This window comes from Zalophus californianus, chromosome 8 (assembly GCF_009762305.2).
Source record: "Zalophus californianus isolate mZalCal1 chromosome 8, mZalCal1.pri.v2, whole genome shotgun sequence".
NCBI classification, from domain to species: domain Eukaryota; kingdom Metazoa; phylum Chordata; class Mammalia; order Carnivora; family Otariidae; genus Zalophus; species Zalophus californianus.
The window spans coordinates 100,711,544-100,733,907 of record NC_045602.1 but is presented as its reverse complement, the minus strand read 5'-3'; the positions used below and the strand labels follow the sequence as shown (position 1 = coordinate 100,733,907).

The 22,364-nt window shown below is 41.5% G+C and overlaps 1 protein-coding gene across 7 annotated transcripts in view; it reads right to left on the bottom strand.

The window, feature by feature from the left end:
* Nucleotides 1-22,364, bottom strand: part of SEL1L2 (SEL1L2 adaptor subunit of ERAD E3 ligase) — a 144,765-nt gene that overhangs the window by 5,607 nt on the left and 116,794 nt on the right. For 5 of the 7 annotated variants that reach the window (XM_027620604.2, XM_027620606.2, XM_027620608.2 and 2 more), the window contains 7 exons: nt 18,628-18,705; nt 13,765-13,827; nt 13,111-13,198; nt 10,727-10,875; nt 9,425-9,590; nt 9,243-9,317; nt 4,417-4,589 (listed from right to left, as the gene is read on the bottom strand). In XM_027620604.2, coding sequence (XP_027476405.2) covers nt 4,417-4,589; nt 9,243-9,317; nt 9,425-9,590; nt 10,727-10,875; nt 13,111-13,198; nt 13,765-13,827; nt 18,628-18,705 — 792 coding nt within the window. The remainder of the gene's footprint in view (nt 1-4,416; nt 4,590-9,242; nt 9,318-9,424; nt 9,591-10,726; nt 10,876-13,110; nt 13,199-13,764; nt 13,828-18,627; nt 18,706-22,364) is intronic. The other 2 variants (XM_027620609.2, XM_027620610.2) reach the window with 1 other exon arrangement.

Genomic DNA, 22,364 nt, shown 5'->3' with positions numbered 1-22,364 from the left:
TGCACTAGTGCCATTTTAGGACATGTCTCTTCTTCTGTAGAAGACTATGAGCTCTTTGAAGGTTGTCTTGTTCTTGTATGCCTAGAACGAGGTACAGTGCTTCCTGACACAAAACAAGCACTTGATAAATATTTGAGTGAAAAAATAAACAAAGAACAGCAAGGCAGAGTACCAGGGTAGTTTAGAAGCAGATGCAGATATCTTTCAAATCTGGGGGCTCATTGAGGGGTTCGTGGAGGAGATGATATGGGAACTATTCTTTGAAAAATGCAGGGAGGGGTCTTCAATGGTCAAAACTGTGAGAGATCATTCCAGCAAATGGGCTGATACGACCAAAGGTCAGGAGGGTTTTGTTCAAGGTCTCTGGTTGCGGGGGTGGGCAGGACAGGTAAGGAAAAGAAGTCTAGAAGATATATAGGGAAGTAGGTAGGTTAGGTCAAGGAGGGTTCTGAATGCCAGAGTAAGAAGTTGGGACTTCATTAGGCAATAAAAAGTCAAAAAGATGTTTTTATTTTTGTGTTTGTTTGCTTGTGTTTTTGTGTGTGTGTGTGTATATGCATGGTTTTGGGAAGAGTGAGGTGGAGTAAAAATACCAGATTTGTATTTTATCAAAAATAACCTGGTAGTGCTCTGTTAGATGGATTATGTATTAACTAAGGTAATGCCCTAACATCTGTAACAAGTAAAACCCCAAATTTCAACATGGGTATTCCTGGTTGGAGATGAATTTTCTTCACATGGTCACCGAGGGACCCAAACTCCTTCCACCATGTGGTTCTGCCATCCCTTCGAGCCACTATGTATTCTGCATTCAATCAATGGGAGGGCAAAGAGACTAAGGAGAAGCCCCATCTACTTCTTAGCTGCCTTAGCCCAGAGATGACACCCTTCACTTTTGCATCCATCTCTTTGGTAAGAACTAGTCACATGGATGAAAGGGAGTTAGGAAATGTACTCTCTGACTAAGAGACACATCTCAGCAACAAGTCCTCCCTGTGAATTGGGGATTAAAGTCTTTGGCAGACATGGCTTTTTCTGCCGCAGATTTAAAGGAAGAACACTAGAATGGGAGACCACTGAGAAGCCTTTACAATAAGCTGACAGAAGTAGAAACTTTGGTCTGAGCCAGGAAACAGACAGAAGGAATGGGCAGGAGGGGATGGGCAACATGTTTTGTTCATGGTTAAATTTCTGAAGCACTTTTGAATCAAGCATAAGTTGAGATAGAGTTTCACAACAACTTGTGAGCTGAGTGCTTATATTTCTACATTAGTTCAGTTCCTCTCCCAGTTTTTCCTGAGGCATTATTTTGTATTCCCAGAACAATGATGCAGTCAGTCTTGGCCCACATTTTAAGTCAAGGAGCTCATTGAGCTTAATTTAAAGTCATAAATTAGGGAATGAGATGCTTCTCAGTGAAGCCATTAGGATAAGTCACCTACCTCACCCTGGTCCCGATGTCCTTTCCTAAAGCCAGATGAGGACAACAATGACCCATATTTTTATATTGATTTATCAAGGGTTGATGTATATACCTCATCTCCTTCTCCCAGAGGGCTTTATGTTTACAAAACCTTTTTCGATACTCAGAGAAATCCTGGTAATGATATTATTATCTTTCCCACTGGTTTCCCTGAGGATTAACTAATAAAGAGGACTGTGAAGTGCCCTGCCGAAGAAATGCTTAATTACTTGATGACTTAAATGCTGTGAAAGTCTGTTCTCCTAATTGTTTTGCTTTCATTAACCATTGCTGGAACAAGCTTTCGGCTTTTAATGATCAACATATTCATTTTAAGGATTAGAAAAGGTGGTATCTTCTTGTTAATTTGACTATGAGATGGCAAGATTAATAAACTTGGCCCCTGGGTACCTGGTTATTATTTTTCTAATTGCGAAACAGAAGAAATTAATAAAGACAAAGAGCAATGACTCCTCATTAACTAAAAATAAAATCCCCATGTCTGGGTCTGAGTACAGCTCTGTTTTCCGGTTTTTGTTTTTGTTTTTGTTTTTACATGTAGAGACTTCCTGTAGGAAAAAATACACCTGTGACTTTGCGATACTGATCAAAATGATTCAACTGGACCTGGACAGGCAAGAACAGAAGTGCAGCCAGAGAGAAATTTCAAAGTTTTTTCTAAGTGTTAAATGTATGGCTCAACAACTGCTATTTGACACTGTGAAGAAAGTGCCTGGGAGAGAGGTTTCCTCCAAGGAGGAAAACCAAACCCTCTGACACAGTGGGCCATCTGGGCTCCCATAGACAGTGTCCTCTGTCGCACAGTTGGCCCTGTGTCCTGCCTGTCCCCAGGGTCTTAAGGCAAAATGGCCTCACTGTGGTGAGGATAAGGCTGTCATGGGGACCAAGTCCTGGAATCACATAGGACAGATGAGTTAATTTAAATTTAATCTGTAGAGTGGGGTCACTTTTATCCATGAAACACATAGTGCTCCTGTCACCATTATTGCTATATTTTGTATGAGGTATGATGAACAAAAGCTTTAATCTTATTGAAACTTTACTTAGCAGCCACTCAAATTCTCTTCCGATCTAAATACCAGTCATTGCACACACTGACTACAGAGCCCCTTCACAAAGGCTTATTGTTTTAGTTCTAAGCCTGGGGAGGGGAGGTATCACTGTCCTGTTTTACAGCTGTGGATGAAGGTTGGAAGGGAGTGGGGTGTGGCTAAATGACAGGCAAAGAAATCTTCTGACTTAGCTATTTGATCCCATTTTATAAACACAGGAAGCTTGTACCTGCTAAGAATGGGGAAAACAGACTGGATTTGGATTTGACATCCTTTCCACTGCTTAGGGTGCTGGGGATGATGACAAGTGATCAGCCAAAAGGCAGGCCACAGGGGGAGCTCAGGAAGGCAGGGATTTGGATTGTCGGTGCCTGAATATGAAGCCCCTGGTTGTTGCAGGGTGTACCATTAGCAGTCAGATAGGAAATTCCCTATCAACAACTCTCAACTACTAGCACAACTGGAAGAAAGAAGAAAGCATAGAAAAGCTGATAACCCCCTCACTTGGCTCTCAAAATGCAGTTGGGAGTATAAACTCTGATATGAAATATATACTTGAGCACTAAGAAAGACTTGGTGCAGGGCTCACTCTGACCCCAAAAACATGGGGTCAGACAGGCCTGGGTTCAAATTCTGACTCCACCACCGATAAGTTCTGCAAAATTGGCCATGTGGCTTAACTCACTGCACTCTTGGTTTCCTGAGGCATACATTGACTCCTTATCTCGTTGAGTGGTTGTGTGATTTAAATGGCATAGTATAGGGGTGCATGGGTGGTTCAGATGGTTGAGCGTCTGCCTTTGGCTTGGGTCATGGTCTCCAGGTCCTGGGATCAGGCCCCGTGTCGAGCTCCTAGCTCAGCAGGGAGTCTGCTTCTCCCTCTCTCTCTGCCTCTCCCCCTGCTTGTGCTCTCTCTGTCTCTCTCTCTCAAATGAATAAATAAAATCTTTAAAAATAAACAAATAAATAAATGGCATAGTATATATAACACACCAAATGCCTGGCTATTACTATCATTATTGATATTTAATACATCTTTCTCACTGTGTCAGAACTCAATGCCATCTTCTGCCTTAATCACACTTACTAAGGGATTTACCCAACATCTCCTTGTCATGTTAGCTCTCTCTCTCTCTTTTTTTTTAAGATTTATTTATTTATTTATTTATTTATTTATTTATTTGACAGAGAGAGACACAGTGAGAGAGGGAACACAAGCAGGGGGAGTGGGAGAGGGGGAAGCAGGTCTCCCGCGGAGCAGGGAGCCTGATGCAGGGCTCGATCCCAGGACCCTGGGATCATGGCCTGAGCCAAAGGCAGATGCTTAACGACTGAGCCACCCAGGTGCTCCAGCTCTCTTTCTTAATATGCCTTATCTCCTCAAGTAAAGTGTAGTCTTTGAAGGACGGAGATCTATTTTCTTAGGATACCCTAGAGTGCTCAGCACTGTGTCATGTACACAGTGGGTGATTTATAAGACATTTCTGGATTAATGTCACCTTGGTATCCAGCTCTGACCTCATTCCTACTTTCTCCTTGTTTATTGACAGCTTGAGTGTCAATGGAAATAGGCCTGGAGGTGGAAGGGAGTGGGGGCAGGGCCCACTACTATTGCTGGAAAAAGCTTGAAGTTATGAATCTAATTAGCCTAGACTAGATTAATTTCAACTCGCTAGTTACATCTTCAGGCATAAATGGAGAAAATAACTTCATCCTCATAGGGTTCATGTTAGGGTAACTCTTACGTGTTGGCACGGGGGGGGAACTCAGCAAATGTTGTCTTTTCCTTCCTTCCTCTACACTGATGACATCAATGAAATTAAAAACATTTACAAATTTTCCCTTCCCATACAGCTGCCGTTACTAGGTTTGGATTATTACCTTTGTGATACCTAAACCATGTTCGTACATATAGGCCAGGTTGAACATGGCTTGTGCGCTGTGGTACTTGTCAGCTGCAATGCTGTAATGTGTGGCTGCTGTCTGGTAGTCTTTCTTAGTCCCGTAGCCATAGTAATGGTAATCTCCAATTTTTACTCTAGCGAATGCATTGCCTGATAGAAATTTTAGAAAGAGAAGAAAAAGAACTCTGATGATTCATGTACAGTTCCTAGTAACTCAACATAATGGTAATATACATTAAAAAGAAAAACAAAACACTCAGAATCTTGGAATCAAGATTAGATATAACTTCTGGAATATAAAATATAACACTCATCTTTAGCTGTCTTCATTGCAGGCATAACTCCCATGATATAGTATGAATGTTCTTAAAGAATAAAAAATTGGGAATTTTACCTTTTAAATTCATTTTTTGAAGGTAGGTCACCTCTTGGGAAACTGGATTCCACCCCTCTGGTTCTCAAACTTCACCCCTGAAGCTCTACTCTCTTGCATCACCCAAGTCTCCTTCTTTCCTACATCAGTCCCATTAATCATTTAAACACACTTTGGTATCTTCTGTCAACAAAAACACATCCTCTCTTTATCCCATGGTGTGTCCTTCTAACTACTCCCCATTTCTCTGCTCACTTCACACTCAGCCTTTTCCAAAGTGTGTTCTATACTCACTGTCTCCAAAGCTTCACCTCCTACCCACATACTCTTCAACCCCCTCCAATCTGGCTTCTGCCCCTCTCCATGAAACTGCTACTTTCAAGGTGGTTGATAATCTCCATGCGGGTAAATCCACCAGTCACTTCCCTGTCCTCATCTTAACTGGACCTCTATGTAGCCCTGGAGTCATTGGACCTCTATCTGCCCACGCACTTTTCTGTCTTGACACCAGTGACCTTGCATCCTCTTGATTTCCCTCCTGTCTCATAGGCCTCTCCTTTCCAAACTCTTGCCTGATTCCTCCTCTACCCATCTTGTAAATATTGGAACATCAAGGGTTTATTAGTTGACTCCTTTTTTCCCTTTCTTCTCTTCCTTCTTTTCTCTTCTCTTTCCTCTCTCTACTGCTCTCCTCTATCTCAACTCTTTTTCTAGGTGATCTTGAGTAGTTCCATGCCAATCTTGATATTCACTCTTCCTGAATTTCATCTATAGTCCTGTCTCTCCCCAAGCCCCCAACTCCTCTAATTGCCTCTTTGATTTCTCTACTTGGATCTCAAAGCATGCAGTAGAGATTCCTGACACTGTGCTACCTACCTCCTTCAAACCAAATCAAACCAAATCATCAGTTCCTTCGCAATCTCAGTGCTAGCACCATTGTTCAGGCCATAAATCTAAGGTAGTTATTCCTAGTTATTTCCCCCTCATTTCTTATTGAATCCTTCAGCAGGTCCTACCTCTAAAACACACCTGTTTGTTGCTGTCTCCTGCACCACCTAGGTCAAGCCTCGAGTACTACAATAGCCTCCAAACTGTTCTTTTATCTCCACTTTTCAATATCTTCTTGATACAACAGCCAGGATGAGTTTTTAAAAAGTTTTATTTATTTATTTTTAGAGAGGGAGGAGAAAGAGAGTGCTTGTGTAGGGGCGTGCATGCACGAGTCGGGGGGAGGAGCAGAGGGAGAGAGAGAAACTCCAACAGACTCCCCTCTGAGCGCAGAGCACCATGCAGACCAGAGATTAAAACCTAAGCTGAATTCAAGAGTTTGTCGTTCAACTGACTGAGCTGCCCAGGCGCCCCCCAGGATGATTTTTTTTTTTTTAATGTAAAGTCAAATCCTGTTATTCCCCTGTTAGCCCCAAAGTGATTCACTTTGCACTTGGAATAATATCCAGACTCCCTACCTGACCTCCCAGTCATGCTTCATCTGCCTTCCGCCTCCCTGACTAGGCTCATCACATGTCACTTTCTTGGTATGTTCTAGCTTTCTTAATATTCCATAATACTCCTTCAACACACCAAGCTCATTCTTGCCTCAGGACCTCTGCATTGAGATTCTTCATAACCCTTTGCCTGTCATGTTTGGACTTCCTCTGACTCTTCATGTTTGGTTTCTCATTATTCAGGTCTCACTGCAAATGTCACTCCCCTCCTAGAGGCCTTCTCTGACTGCCTTGTCTAGAGTGTCCTCTCACCCCCACCCCAGGAGTTACCTATCTCACCTCCATGTTTTCTTTCCTTCACAGCACATATCGCTAATTATTTGTTTACTTTCTCTCTCTCTCTCTCATGAATTTATTTTTTCTCTCTCTTAGGAGGACAAGAACTTTGAAGTTCTTGATCACTGATACTGTCCCAGACCTAGAATGGTACTTGACAAATATTTATGGAATGAATGGACAGATATGGTAGGAAACTTTTTAGAAAATCCTTTTCCCAAATGTTAAATAATTTAGGATCTTACTTTCCAACAAAATTGGATATATTCAGGAGTAGAAAAAAGTTCACGTGACTTTTTAAGATATGAGACTTCAATCTTTCAAAGGCCCCTTAGGGATGACCTCTAAGGGTCCTTTTGGGGTCCATGTTTCCATTCACTAGGAAAATGTTCATTGAAAAGATGAGGGAATGCTAATCTAGGACATCCGTCTCAGGTGTGGCCAACCCCTCTAGCATGGTCTAGACTTACTTGGAAAAGGAGGAAGTGCCCTGTGTAGTATGGTCTGAGGTATATAATTAAGGGCTATAGGACTCCTTCCATCCAAAATTTTCCCCATATTTGACCAATGCAATGCCTAAAATCCTTTGGAACTGATTCCTCTGGGTACTAAAGTTCTTTTAATCTTCTAGAATCCTCTATTAAAATGTAATACCACGAGCCATTGTTAGCTCTTTCTGAGTAGAAGTATCATCATAAAATTTGTAAGCTTCTAAAGACATTGGTTAACAGGGTTTGCTTCCCAGATGCTTCAAAAGGTACAGGCAGGGCGCCTGTGTGGCTCAGTCGTTAAGCGTCTGCCTTCGGCTCAGGTCATGATCCCAGGGTCCTGGGATCGAGCCCCGCATCGGGCTCCCTGCTCGGCGGGAAGCCTGCTTCTCTCCCTCTCCCACTCCCCCTGCTTGTGCCCCCTCTCTCGTTGTGTCTCTGTCGAAAAAATAAATAAAATCTTAAAAAAAAAAAAGGTACAGGCAGCTGGGGGCAAGTCTTTATAGCACTGCTACCCAAGAGAGGGGCCTGGACAGACCTTGAGAGGCAAAATGCCCTTAGAGCCTTAAGGAGAAACCCACTGCATTTCTAATTTTGCCCAAAGCTGCCCTCCATTGACCTAAAGATTCTTTCTGGGCCATAACCACAAAGGACAGGACTTCTGGTGCATGTAAGCGGTCAGCAGGACCTCTGAAGTCCCTGAGCTGGAAGGCCGTGAATGAGCAGGTTTTCCAGAGGAGTCAGTTCCACCGTAATTAAGGGGCTGACTGGGGACATATGGTAACCATGACAGGCTCTCAGGGGGTCACTTGACAGTGGGAAGGATTCCCCCCTTGAATTTCACGTCACAGCATGGTGACTGAGTCCTGATGGGTCAGCACTCTCTTCACACACAGCCACCGCTGAAAGAAGCACCACCAGCGCTGATTAGAAACGTTCATTATTACGTTTCCTAACCTCAAGTGAGGCACTCAGCAGCCTCATCTCCAAGGACATTCATGCCTGACCTCTCTTGTGACACATAATTATTTTTAGCAGCTTGACTTTTTTTTTTATATTGGTGAATTCTGTTTTAATATTAATGTCCCCGCTTTCAACGTCTCCTTTCCTTGGTGCAATTTCCACACATTTCCTGGCTTGGAATAAGCCTGTATTTGCTGCAATTGAGCTGATTTGCCAGGGCTGAGAGATTGGTGTTGTTGCCCTATGCCAAACAAGGTCTTTATTGCATTTTAGAAAACACACACTTTTCTTCTGTAGGGAATTTCTTGCTAAAATCGCATGGATGGCTTGCTGCTTCGTCACCGGCTCAGCTGGATCTGCGAAGGCACCCCTGTGACTTTTCCCCTCGGCTTCATATTAGTGTCAGCTGAGAATTATTTTTTATCCCATTCACTTTGTGTGGAAAGAGATGATTCAACCTTACCATGAGACACTTTTAAGAAACTTAATCGTAAATAAAAATTGCTCTTTTACTGCATGAGGGTTCCTCACATATCCAAATCCTGATCGTGAGAGCTTTGCAGCATCTCTTTGCTTTTACTAATGCCACCTGCCAATGCTTTCCCACCAGTGCTACTGTATATTCTTCATCACATGTGAACCCTGTAAGCTGGGCACAGGGAGAGGATCTTGATATTTGACTCTGGGTTTTGTTCTGTTTTGTTTTCTGGTGCTAACATGTTAATAGTTATAATAAAGATCTGAAGTTTGTAGTAATCATCAATGTGGTATTTTAAAAGAGCAATCAAGTGAGTCGTAGATCCATGAATAATTTTGCCTATAAATTCATTGAGACATAGGTCACTTCTCTGATAAGTTCAGAAGAAAACTCAGCAAATGAGTGACTGAAGTCAGAACAAGAAAACTGGTTTCCTGAGTAAAACTGATGTTTCAAACAACGGCTCTGGTGCCATGGAGACTGAGACAGAAAAATTCCTATGGTTTACCAAACCAGGGACCTTGAAAATAACAAAGAAAAGAAATTCCTGGAAATGACCCCTCACCAAAGATTGACCCTAAGATTGGTACAGTTCGAAAGACCACCTAATTGATAACCTACAGCTTTCTGCTTATATGCCCAAGAACCCAGCTGGAGCAAATCGATGACTAATAGTGGGCAGGGACCAGGTGTATGCTCATTTTTATCTAGGTTCTGTACCTTGAATGGCAGCTCGATTCCATAGGAGAAGTGCCATTGGATACATCTTCTCTTTTTCAAGAATTTTAGCCTTTTCTAAAAAAAGGAGACATTTCATTAGGAAGGCTTAAAATACCCATGTAGTAAAGTCATTTATGCATATGTATGATTGGGGAATTGCAGAGAATTTTAACTTATCTTACTAGATTCCAAAATGAATGCTGAATTGCTTTGAGCTACTTCATACCCCATTTCTGCAAGTAGTGCATACTGAACAAGAGAAGAATCTATATCACCATCTTTATAGGCAAAGTATGCTGTCAGGAATTTCTCAGCCCAGTGGCCTAGTTCACAGACACCTTTATAAAGCTGTACATGGAAAAAGAAATCAAGCAGACTAGTTAGCCGATATACTTCATCCCAGGCAAATGATAAATGAAGTCAATCTTCAGCTTCTGCTGGCTGGTCAGGCAAGGATTTGGGGTCTAAAATATGCCTTCTGAAAATTATTTAGGGGGAAGAGATAATACCTTTCATAGGCACAAAGATTACAAGTGTATATTTTTTGGTCTTGAGCTGAAACTTCCTGAGGCTTATTTTAAATTTATGTAATAAACTCTCCTCAGAGGCTATTTCGCAGGACAAGAATGTATCGACTTCTATTTTTTAAAAAAAGGATTTTCTGGGTACTGCTGCTCTGCCAGGGTGAGTTGTAAGGCCACAGCTGATGTGGGAAGGAGAGAATGAAGGGAAGACAGTGCCTGAGGGTGTAGGTGACATAACCGCGAGGGAGGTGTGCAGAGCTCTGTGGGGACAAGCGTCAACTTAGCTGAATAGCCCTTATGTAACCAAAAGAGGTTAGCCATACATAATTCATCAGGAAGTTGGCAAAGGAGCAAATCTAAAGATAGATTATTAGCTGGCAGCTTTTGAAATGAGTTTCAGAGGGGCCAGATTGCAACATGGAGGTATTTATATTGGTGCAGCGGAAGTGTTTAATAAATCAATGAAGGGCATTAAGGTCCTAAAAGCTTTCCTTTGAAAAGTACATCACTGGCTCGGGCTGAAAGGATCACTTTCTTAGTTGTCATCCAAATCATCAAGAACCTAAGGGCCTTGCTTTCTGGGAAGAAGTGGGCTACATTTTCTGGGCTCAACCAAGCCTTTCATTTCCCAAGTCACAACTCCCAATCCCACTGAGAAGTGCCAAAATGCCCTGGCCATTTGACCGAAGGCTGAGACCGAGCCCCTTAACTGAATTCTGAGGTGAGCTCTGAACCTGATGAAAAGCCAAAAGCAAGAGAGGAGGGATCATTTCTCTTCTTCCCTTTCCCAGCCCAAGTTACGTTTACGTCACAGCTTTTCCGCCCTGGCAAGTGTCCGTGTTCACACTCTCAACTGGGAGAGGTAATACCTATAAAATCAAAGGCACCAACAACTTAAGGACAGTATCACCTCCTCTCTGTGATAAATGAAGAACGCTTTAGAAACATCCCATTATTTACCTCCACAGCAGTTCTGCACGATCTTAACACTCCCCTTCCTGTCGCGTACATCTTGGCCAGGTAATAAATGGCGAGGGGTTGCCCACTCTGAGATGCCAAGTAAAAGTATTTGAAGGCAAGTTTATAATCCTTCCATACTCCAGAGCCAGCTGAAAATTAAAATTATTTTGAGCCACCCCTTATTCGTTTTATTTTTTATGTTATAATCTATGGGTATAATGGTCACAGTGATGCTTACTGTTTTACACTTGATCTTAGCCAAAAGTAGGATGAGAAAAACCAACCAAAAGTCAAGCTGCTATAGATCCACTATTTGGAGGGGAAAGAAGTTAAGTTTGATTATAAGGAAAAATATGGAAATTTATGTTCTTGACCCATTCAGAAACCTGAAGAAGAAAGACTCTTCAGTCTCATGAAAATATCTCCTTAATATGGCACACCTAAGGTTAATAAAAAGGAGACCAAGAGGTGGTCTCTGAGGACTAGGGACAACATCAGGACGTGGCTCACCATTCTTGTCCTTCCATACCAGAAGACCAGTAGAGCTCCTCCCAGCCGTAATTCCAGAGTTTGGAGCGGGCGAACTCCAGCTGCCGGAGGCCCAGCTCAGACTCAACTCATGCTTGTAGTAGCAAGGAGAGGCATTTAGGGCTAGGGTGGAAAATCAGCTCACTCTCAGCAGCTTGTCCTGGCTCTCTCATTACCCCTTTGTGAGTTGGGCACCTCTAGGCACTTCATTTGTAAAAGGAGAGGCTTTCACTAGATGGTCCTTAACCTGTCTTCTAGTTCTCAACATTTCATAAGCTTTAGAAGCAGTGCCACTAAGAGCAAAGTCTCTGGAGGCAAATCACTTGGGTTTGAATCCCAGTTCCACTAACTGTGTGATCTTGGGCAAGCTGTTGGACCTTGATGTGCCTCAGTTTGCTCATCTATAAACTGTAGGATACCCCTACACGTGTTGAGAGGACTAAATGAGTAAATACACATAAAGACTTAATAAACATTACTATTACTCTGATTCTAGAGGCTTGAGGAATCTGATAGATCCTGGGCCTGCCGATGATGCAATCTGCTGCTGCCCTAGCTCCACGTCTGAAAGGAAGGACTTCGGATACTCAGGTGTGTTCAGATCTCTTGGTACTCATCTTGGGCACTCCCTCTCTCAATCCCCACAGAGCATTACAAACTTTCACGGCTTTCTGAGACCTCCTACCCCAATCACTCTACCTTTGCTCTCAGAAGACAACTTGGTACCTCCTGGCTCCTTGAGGAAATTCTTACATTGTCTTTTCTCACTTGCCTCTCTCTTCCTCCCTCCACATTTACATCTGCACCATCCTTTCCTCCAACTCTCCAGTCTTTGAGAGTGAGAAATCCCTCCTCTTTATCAAGACTAAGGAGGGCTCCACTTAGCTGAGTGCAATCAGATCCTAATACCACCCAACTTTTTCTAGAACTTCTTCACCAATTATCTCATCACTCCCAAGACACATTAACCATCTCCATTGGCTGGCTCTGTTTTTGACAAAGATTATACCCAGGTCTCTCATAATCTTAAAAAGAACTCCCTCTTGGTTCTTGGTCCCCCTCATGCCACTGTTCCATCTCTCTTCTTCATTTAAAGGCACACAACTTCCAAGAATATTTTTACTCATCTACTTTCTCACCTTCTATTCATACCTCAATCCATCCTATGTGGCTTCTACCCCAACCAGTCCAGTGACCACACAAACATTCTCTATATTGACAAGTCTCATGGATTCTCTGCCCTTTCTAATTTGTTTGTTTTTGTTTTTGTTTTGAAGAAGCAGGCTTCTCATTGCATTTCCCAGGGGTGATCATTCATTTATTCTTTCTTGAAGTTATATCCTGTGGCTTCCTTAAGATTACTTTTCCCTCTTATGCCTCTGACCATGCCTTTTAAGTCTTTTTGTGACTACTCTTTCTCTGCCCATCTTTTCAGTACAACACTGAGGACTACCAGATTTCTGACCATGGCCCACTGTTCCTCTCATGCTCTCCCTCTTTTATTTTTGAGTGTCTCAGCTACTTTTAACTAACTCCTGTATGTTGATGCCTCCCAAATCTTTCTCTTCAAGTCTGACTTTTCTTGTGAGTTTCATAACTGCTTTTGGGTATGCCCATTGGATAATCACAAGGCACCTTAAACTCAACCTTTTCAAAAGTGAGCTTCCTGACTGTACCTCCTTGCTTCCTCCCTCAACTGGTGTCCTCTTCTTAAGTCTTCAAATTCCTCCTTCAATTGCTGCCTCAATATTCTATCTAAACCAATCACTCCAACAATTTGATCTTTGTTAAAAAAGGAGTAGACTTAATAATGCATTTGTCATTCTTGGTATAGCAGCCATATTTGTAACACTTACAGTAGTACATGAAGCCTAATTGAAACTGTGCATTGGGCCATCCTTTCTCTGCAGCTTTCTGAAAGTATTTAAGTGCTTCAGCATAATTCTGCAAGATAATTACACTCTATTACTCAAAGGTGTATTTATAACTCCATGGTAACAATTGCCTTCCACTTAAAAAAAAGAGTATAGATAGTGCTTTATGTGATTTAGGCTAATTAAAATAGTATCAGAAGTATCATATACTTTATTTCATTATTATATTGGATTCCATTTGGAAATAATTATCTCATATTCACTGTAAATTATGTCTTTTCCTACACTGACAGTAGGTTTTGTTAAATATTGGGGAAAGATCACTCAAAAGGCAGAGGTTACACTAAGAAGATAAATTTCTCTATCAGAAAAAATCCTCAGAGGTTGTATGATTAATAAGGTTACTTAGAATCTATAACTCTAAGATATAATTAGGGTTGTTATTCTTGTCACAGATCTGTTCTATGTCTCTTTGGCAAATATTCCACTAGATTGTTATATTTTCTATTGTCAAATATGATAGTTTGGCAAACCAGATATTAAAGACTAATTCATTTTAATTAGTCAACGATCATGAATTTTACCCTATAAATTGCTAGAAATGTGTTGAAAAGATAAAGAAATTTTTTAACTTACCACAGGAACTCCTTTCCCATAAAAGTAAAGAAGACCAAGCCCATGAAGACCAATTGCATTGCCCTGGAACAGTTTTAAAAATCCAAGTAAAGTCCCAGAAGAATTCATGATGAGGAAAATTATGACAAAATCATTCTAAATATTTAAAATGTACCCGATAGGGGATTAAATCAAGGCAAGTTAATCAGGCAGTTGGTAAATTACTCTGTCTCTCTCTAGTTTCTCCTTTCCTACCTTCATAACCCCCTTTGACTAGAAAAGAGGGAAATGAAGTCAAATCTTTTCTCCATTCTTTCACTCAGCATTTATTTAGTGCTTGCTTTGTGTGTAGCTCCATAATAGGTGTTAGACTGAGGTAGGAGGTGAAAGTTAAAAGATGAATGAACGATGATCCCTGCCTCAGAGAGTTCACTGGCTGGTGGGCTCTGATCAACTAGGTAGCGCCTCTTAAAATAGCCAAGTCAAATGGGTAAGTCCTATAGTAGAATCAGATTCAGGAATGTTGTGGACACCTAGTTGTATATTGTTGTGGACATCAACAGCCTAGATAAGCCTAGGGACTGAGGGGATTGAGTTGTCAAAGGTGGTTGACATTTGAGCTTGGTCTTGAAGGTTGTGTAGGAGCTTTCCAGAAGGAAGTCTATCCAGACACTTGTTACCTGCTTTGGTCAAAGGAGGTTGATGTAAATGGCCAATTAACATTTTAGAGATTCTGTGAATTTCAATCTAGCCATTATGGATGGTAAAGCACTGTTGGTATATGTTTCTTTATTCAAATATGTTTCTTTATTCAAATTTGACTGCTTATAACATCATCGATGTCTTCTTTTCCACTTGATGCTAAATTAATTACCATTTCTTTTTCTAATTAGTATTCTAAACAGTCTAGGGAAGGGAGTTTTTAGCACGTTTTAGCATTCAATGCATGTTCAAATATATTGATATTTAGCATATCAATCCAGGATGAAGAGTGAACCTTAAAAGTGACTTCCCCAACCAGGAAACTCACTTTTCTTTTTGTCTCCCATCATGTATTTCACTCTTTCATGACTGAGTGAGGAGGCACATTTGGCCCACCTGTCATTTAGCTGATCTGTAAGTTTGTTTTACAGGTTTATAGTATTTCCTCAGGAACTCAAGTTTTGATTGAAAGCTCTCCAGATTTCTTCTTACCTCCTAAATGGAGTTATTGTGGATGCAGCCAGAGTACCTCTCAGTGATACAAGAATAGCACATAACTAGAGAAGGCATAGTTGAAAAACAATTTCAAAACTCCAAAGTTTGAGCTTACGCATACCAAAGGGCCAGCTATTATAACAATTCTTAAGGATGGTCCAGCTGTATTTAAAACAGGTGGAATACAGCTGCTCTCTTCTTCCCGCTTGTTTCCATGACTACATCTACCTGTGGTCCTAGGACTCTTGGGATGGTCTGGTAGTAAGGCCTGCTGTGATGGATGTGGTAAAGTCTGATGAGTCTGTCTTCCAACTATCCTCATTTTAGGTCTTGAGAAAAATGGAAGGGAAGGGAAATAAGAAGAGGGAAGGAGGAAGGGAGAAAATAGGGTACAGGTTCTAACTTTTGACTCACCAACTGCTTAAAGACCAGGGGACTCATTTATAATTTTCAGGTCAGGAGTAGCCAATTCAGATATACCTCCAGGAGCCATTCAGGTACCATAAGAAGTACATTAATCCAGGCGATAGAGTGACAGAGATTGAGACAAAAGAGAGGGTTCCTGCCCCGTCTCAAGGCAGCAGCAACCCCTCTGCTCTCTGCTCCAGACCACTGTTGTCACATAGAATGGCAGCCTCAGCTGGTCAGCTCTTCCCATTTTCCAAGAAAAGCTGGATGTCCAGACTTTTATATGACATTTCCTAATCTTTGTTACTTCAGTATAGTTGACACACAGTGTTAACATTAGTTTCAGGTGTATAGGTCTATACGTTATGCTATGCTCACTGCAAGCGTAGCTACTATCTGTCACCATGTGAGATTTTGTACTCTTTGAAACACTTTCTGGGCCAAACAGAACATATGTATAGGCAATCCCCCCATATATAACTTCCACTTCAGGGCTCAGAGCTCTTGCTTAGGTTAACTGACATGAACTTAGAGAGCAGATGGTCATTATTTGTCAAACATTTAATGAGCCTCTACTAGGTAGTAAGACCACCATCCTCCTCTAGTTGAGGAGACATGGTCTTCAGACAGTATGAGAGAAGGCACAAGGTAGAAGCAGTAAAGTTCCAGCAGTACAGAGAGTGAATGTAGGGCAAGTGCAGAAGAGGGGAAAATTGTATGAACCAAGGTGGGTAGAGATGGCTTTGTGGAAGGAGAGAGGATTGAGCTCTCCTCTGGGGGTTGGGTAGGATTCAGAATGGGGGATTTTGGGAAGGGAAGCAAAATGACAAAAGTGTGAAGATGAGGATGGGCCTGATGTGTTCAGAGGTGTGAAAGAGAAAAGCAGAAGGGCACTCCTGGGTGGCTCAATTGGTTAGGTGTCTGCCTTTGGCTCAGGTCATGATCCCAGAGTCCTGGGATTGAGTTCCACATTAGGCTCCTTGCTCAGCAGGGAGCCTGCTTCTCCTTCTGCCTCTTCCTGCTGCTCCCTCTGCTTGTGCTCTCTCTCTCTCTCTCTGACAAATAAATAAATAAAATCATAAAAAAAAGAGAGAAAAGCAGAAGAATATGGCCCAATATGGACCAAACAGGATAACTGCTCATGTTTCTGAGTAAATAAGATAAAAGAAATCACAAAGACTGTAGCTTTGCATTCTGGTACTGATGTGACTTAAAAACAAATTTAAAAACCTATGTATGGTTATAGACATTGGGGAGGGTATGTGCTATGGTGAGCGCTGTGAATTGTGTAAGACTGTTGAATCACAGACCTGTACCTCTGAAACAAATAATACATTATATGTTAAAAAAAAAAAAGAAGAAGATAGTAGGAAGGGAAAAACGAAGGGGGGGAAATCGGAGGGGGAGATGAGCCATGAGAGACTATGGACTCTGAGAAACAGGCTGAGGGTTCTAGAGGGGAGGGGCATCGGGGGATGGGTTAGCCTGGTGATGGGTATTAAGGAGGGCACGTATTGAATGGAGCACCGGGTGTTATGCACAAACAATGAATCATGGAACACTACATCAAAACTAATGATGTAATGTATGGTGATTAACATAACATAATAAAACTTAAAAAAACGTGTGTGTGTGTACTTTTTTTTTTAAGTAGTGAAAGAAAAGTGTGGATATGCAGAGTGGAAGACAGAAACCCTTTACTTTGGTAGTGACCCCAAGTGAGAAATCTAATAAACCATCCAGGTGATGATAAAGGAATATATATGGTCATGTCCACCTGATGCCATTCAGAATAATTAACCTAAATATAATTTCAGATTTTCTCTGTAAAGAAAGGTAGCTCAGTTTTAGAACACAAGTAGCTCAGATCCCTGCTGGTTACACAGCCCTGAATAGCTTGGGAGCTGGATTAATTTACACATCCAGCCTCCTGGCATTATTCCTTTGGGATGACAAATCAGTGTTATTTGCCAGATTACAAGAGATCTTCCTGTTACATTACCCCACCTTCTTTTCAGTTGGCTTTCCCTTGTCATCCTAATCTAATGGTACTCCAGATAACCAGCCTGCTGAGCAAAAATTTCTTATAAATTACGAGGGAGAGGAGCTGAGTACCAGCCTTCTCAGTAATTTACACCACAATAGCAGCAGCTCCGAGGTGCTAGTCATTTATAAATAGGCTCCTAAAGCAGTGTGTGGGCTTTTAAAAACTGAGAGCAGTTGAAGATATTCCCCAATTTGAGCACATCTTTACTCCCAGTGTTGCAGTATGGGGTTGTAAGACAACACAGTGCTTCCTACTGTGCAGGGTTAGAAAGTTTATCAGGGCCATTCCCCAACATTAGGCTGATGAGTGTGGCAATGAGGATGTTCTTAATGCACCGAAGGGCTTCAGAGTAGTCTACTAAGTTTTATCAGACAGATGCCAGCTCACTGAGCCCAGGAATCAAGACAAAAATTTTCATGGCAGGAGCCATATTATTCCATTTTTATATTCCCTCACAGGTCCAATCAGTTCTGGCTTGGATATGCTTTGAGGTTCACGCCACCTCACAAGATAATAGCTGACACACTGTGTCTACTGTAAGCCAGGAATTATTGCTTTAAGGACTTTGCAATACCAGGCCCATAAATATTAACCTATTGAATCCTGGCAACAACATTATGAGGCAAACTTACATTCCCATTTGACAGATGGGGAAATCGAGGCACAGAGAGGTTATGTAACTTGCCCATGGCCACACAGGCAGTGTGCTGCAGGGCTGGCATTTAAACCACGGATTCTGCCTCCAGAGCCATGCTCTAAACCATCTTGTCCCGGTCCCCTGTCTGATGGTCTTCTGCTTGGGCCAGGGGAGTTTCTGGCCTTTGGGGGCGATCGAACTGGAAAACACTGGGCACTTCTTATTTGTCTTTGTCCTGAACTTACTGCAGATGTTGTTTGAGTTTTCCCTTCCTCTGTCCTTGTCCCTTTTATTTCCCGTTTCCTGAGCTAGATGGCCTCACCTACTGCACGGGGAGGGGAAGCTGAGATTTGTCTGGCCCCCTGCTAGCGCAGCATATGTCGCTGCCATTTTTCATTTACTAAGAAGACAAGTGATGTCTCCCCCTATCCCAACGCCCTATTTCATTGCCAGTGATATTCTTCTTCTCCAGGACACAGAACTCCCAGGCTCATTAGCTGGGCATGGGGCTTTGGAATCAACTTTTTGGCATCAGTCTGCATGTAATAAAAGCCAAATGTTTTTCTGGGCTTATAGGAATGGGCTGAAGACATACCTTACTGGCTGCCATGGAAAAGTATTTGAAGGCAGTAGCATTATTTTGTGGCGCTGCCACATTCCCCTCTAAATACATCTAAAACAAACAAACAAACAAAGAGGACGTAAAAAACTAAGGAATTTGTGGGTGATTAAAATATGTTTTAGAGCTACATAGAAATGATGGTTGCACAATATTGTGAATGTAGTAAATGCCACTGAATGATACACTTTAAGATGGTGAATTTTATGTTATTTGAATTTCATCTCAATTTTCATAAAAGGAAAAACTAAGGAAATAATCTATTACATACATTCTGGGGTGACCTTGCTGGAGGGCAAAGAAATGGACGCTGTTTGTGTTTTCTCACATTTTTTTCTTTTTCTTTATTATTTTATAACACCCAGTGCTCCACACAGAATGTGCCCTCCTTAATACCCAACACCAGCTAACCCATTCCCCCACCCCCTCACCTCTAGAACCCTTAGTTTGTTTTTCAGAGTCCATCAGCTCTCATGGTTTGTCTCCCCCTCTGAATTCCCCCCCTTCATTCTTCCCCTCCTGCTATCTTCTTCTTTTTTTTTTTTTAACATATATTGCATTATTTGTTTCAGAGATACAGATCTGTGATTCAACAGTCTTGCACAATTCACAGCGCTCACCATAGCACATACCCTCCCCAATGTCTATCACCCAGCCACCCCATCCCTCCCACCCCACCCCCACTCCAGCAACCCTCAGTTTGTTTCCTGAGATTAAGAATTCCTCATATCAGTGAGGTCATATGATACATGTCTTTCTCTGATTGACTTATTTCACTCAGCAAACCCCCTCCAGTTCCATCCACGTCATTGCAAATGGCAAAATCTCATTCCTTTTGATGGCTGCATAATAAGCCATTATACATATATACCACATCTTCTTTATCCATTCATCTGTCAATGGATATTTGGCTCTTTCACAGTTTGGCTATTGTGGACATTGCTGCCATAAGCATCGGGGTGCACGTACCCCTTCGGATACCTACATTTATATCTTCAGGGTAAATACCCAGTAGTGCAGTTGCTGGATCATATGGTAGCTCTATTTTCAACTGTTTGAGGAACCTCCATACTGTTTTCCAGAGGGGCTGCACCAGCTTGCATTCCCACCAACAGTGAAGGAGGGTCACCCTTTCTCCACATCCGTGCCAACATCTGTCTTTTCCTGACTTGTTAATTTTAGCCATTCTGACTGGTGTGAGGTGGTATCTCATTGAGGTTTTGATTTGGATTTCCCTGATGCCGAGTGATTTTGAGCAATTTTTCATGTGTCTGTTGGCCATTTGGATGTCTTCTTTGGAAAAATGTCTGTTCATATCTTCTGCCCATTTCTTGATTGGATCATTTCTTCTTGGGGTGTTGAGTTTGATAAGTTCTTTATAGATTTTGGAGACTAGCCTGTTATCTGATATGTCATTTGCAACAATCTTCTCCCATTCTGTCGGTTGTCTTTTGGTTTTGTTGACTATTTTTTTTGCTGTGCAAAAGCTTTTTATCTTGATGAGATCCCAATAGTTCATTATTGCCTTTGCTTCCCTTGCCTTTGGCGATGTTCCAAGGAAGAAGTTGCTGTGGCTGAGGTCAAAGAGGTTGCTGCCTGTGTTCTCCTTTAGGATTTTGATGGACTCCTGTCTCACGTTTAGGTCTTTCACCCATTTGGAGTCTATTTTTGTGTGTAGTATAAGGAAATGGTCCAGTTTCATTCTTCTGCATGTGGCTGTGCAATTTGCCCAACACCGTTTGTTGAAGAGATTGTCTTTTTTCCATTGGACGTTCTTTCCTGCTTTGTCAAAGATGTGTTGACCATAGACTTGAGGGTCCATTTCTGGGATCTTTATTCTGTTCCATTGATCTATGTCACTGTTTTTGTGCCAGTACCATACTGTCTTGATGATGACAGCTTTGTAATAGAGCTTGAAGTCCGGAATTGTGATGCCTCCAGCTTTGCTTTTCTTTTTCAACATTCCTCTGGCTATTCGGGGTCTTTTCTGGTTCCATGCAAATTTTAGAATTATTTCTTCCATTTCTTTGAAAAAGGTGGATGGTATTTTGATGGGGATTACATTGAATGTGTAGAGTGCTCTAGGTAGCATTGACATCTTCACAATATTTGTTCTTCCAATCCATGAGCATGGAACCTTTTTCCACTTCTTTGTGTCTTCTTCAATTTCTTTCCTGAGTATTTTATAGTTTTCTGAGTACAGATCCTTTTCCTCTTTGGTTAGATTTATTCCTAGGGATCTTATAGTTTTGGGTGCAATTGTAAATGGGATCGACTCCTTGATTTGTCTCTCTTCTGTCTTGTTATTGGTGTATAGGAATGCCACTGATTTCTGTGCACTAATTTTATATCCTGCCACTTTACTGAATTCCTGTATGAGTTCTAGTCATTTTGGGGTGGACTCTTTTGGGTTTTCTACATAAAGTATCATATCATCTGCAAAAAGTGAGAGTTTGACTTCTTCTTTGCTGATTTGGATACCTTTGATTTCTTTTTGTTGTCTGATTGCTGTGGCGAGGACTTCTAATATTATGTTGAATAACAGTGGTGATAGTGGACATCCCAGCCGCATTCCTGACCTCGGGGGGAAAGCTCCCAGTTTTCTACAAACCTAGAATAAGTTTGTAGCTAATATCATTAGCTGTAGGTTTTTCATACATGGCTTTTATGATATTGAGGTATGTACCCTCTATCCCTATACTCTAAGAGTTTTGAACAAGAAAGGATGCTGTACTTTGTCAAATGCTTTTTCTGCATCTATTGAGAGGATCATATGATTCTTGTTCTTTCTTTTGTTAATGTATTGTATCACGTTGATTGATATGTGGATGTTGAACCAACCTTACAGCCCAGGGATAAATCCCACTTGGTCGTGGTGAATAATCCTTTTCATGTACTGTTGGATCCTATTGGCTAGTATTTTGGTGAGAATTTTTGCATCCATGTTCATCAAGGATATTGGTCTGTAATTCTCCTTTTTAATGGGGTCTTTGTCTGGTTTGGGGATCAAGGTAATGGTGGCCTCATAAACGAGTTTGGAAGTTTTTCTTCCATTTCTATTTTTTGGAACAGTTTCAGGAGAATAGGTATTAATTCTTCTTTAAATGTTTGGTAGAATTCCCCTGGGAAGCCATCTGGCCCTGGGCTCTTGTTTTTTGGGAGATTTTTGATGACTGCTTCAATTTCCTTAGTGGTTATAGGTCTGTTCAGGTTTTCTGTTTCTTCCTGGTTCAGTTTTGGTAGTTGATACATCTCTAAGAATGCAGCCATTTCTTCTAGGTTATCTAATGTGCTGGCATAGAGTTGCTCATACTATGTTCTTATCATTGTTTGTATTTCTTTGGTGTTGGTTGTGATCTCTCCTCTTTCGTTCATGATTTTGTTGATTTGGGTCATTTCTCTTTTCTTTTTGATAAGTCTGGCCAGGGGTTTATCAGTCTTGTTAATTCTTTCAAAGAACCAGCTCCTAGTTTCGTTGATCTGTTCTACTGTTCTTTTGGTTTCTAGTTCATTGATTTCTGCTCTGATCTTTATTATTTCTCTTCTCCTGCTGGGTTTAGGCTTCATTTGCTGTTCTTTCTCCAGCTCCTTTAGGTGTAGGGTTAGGTTGTGTATTTGAGACCTTTCTTGTTTCTTGAGAAAGGCTTGTATTGCTATATACTTTCCTGTTAGGACCGTCTTTGCTGCATCCCAAAGATTTTGAACAGTTGTGT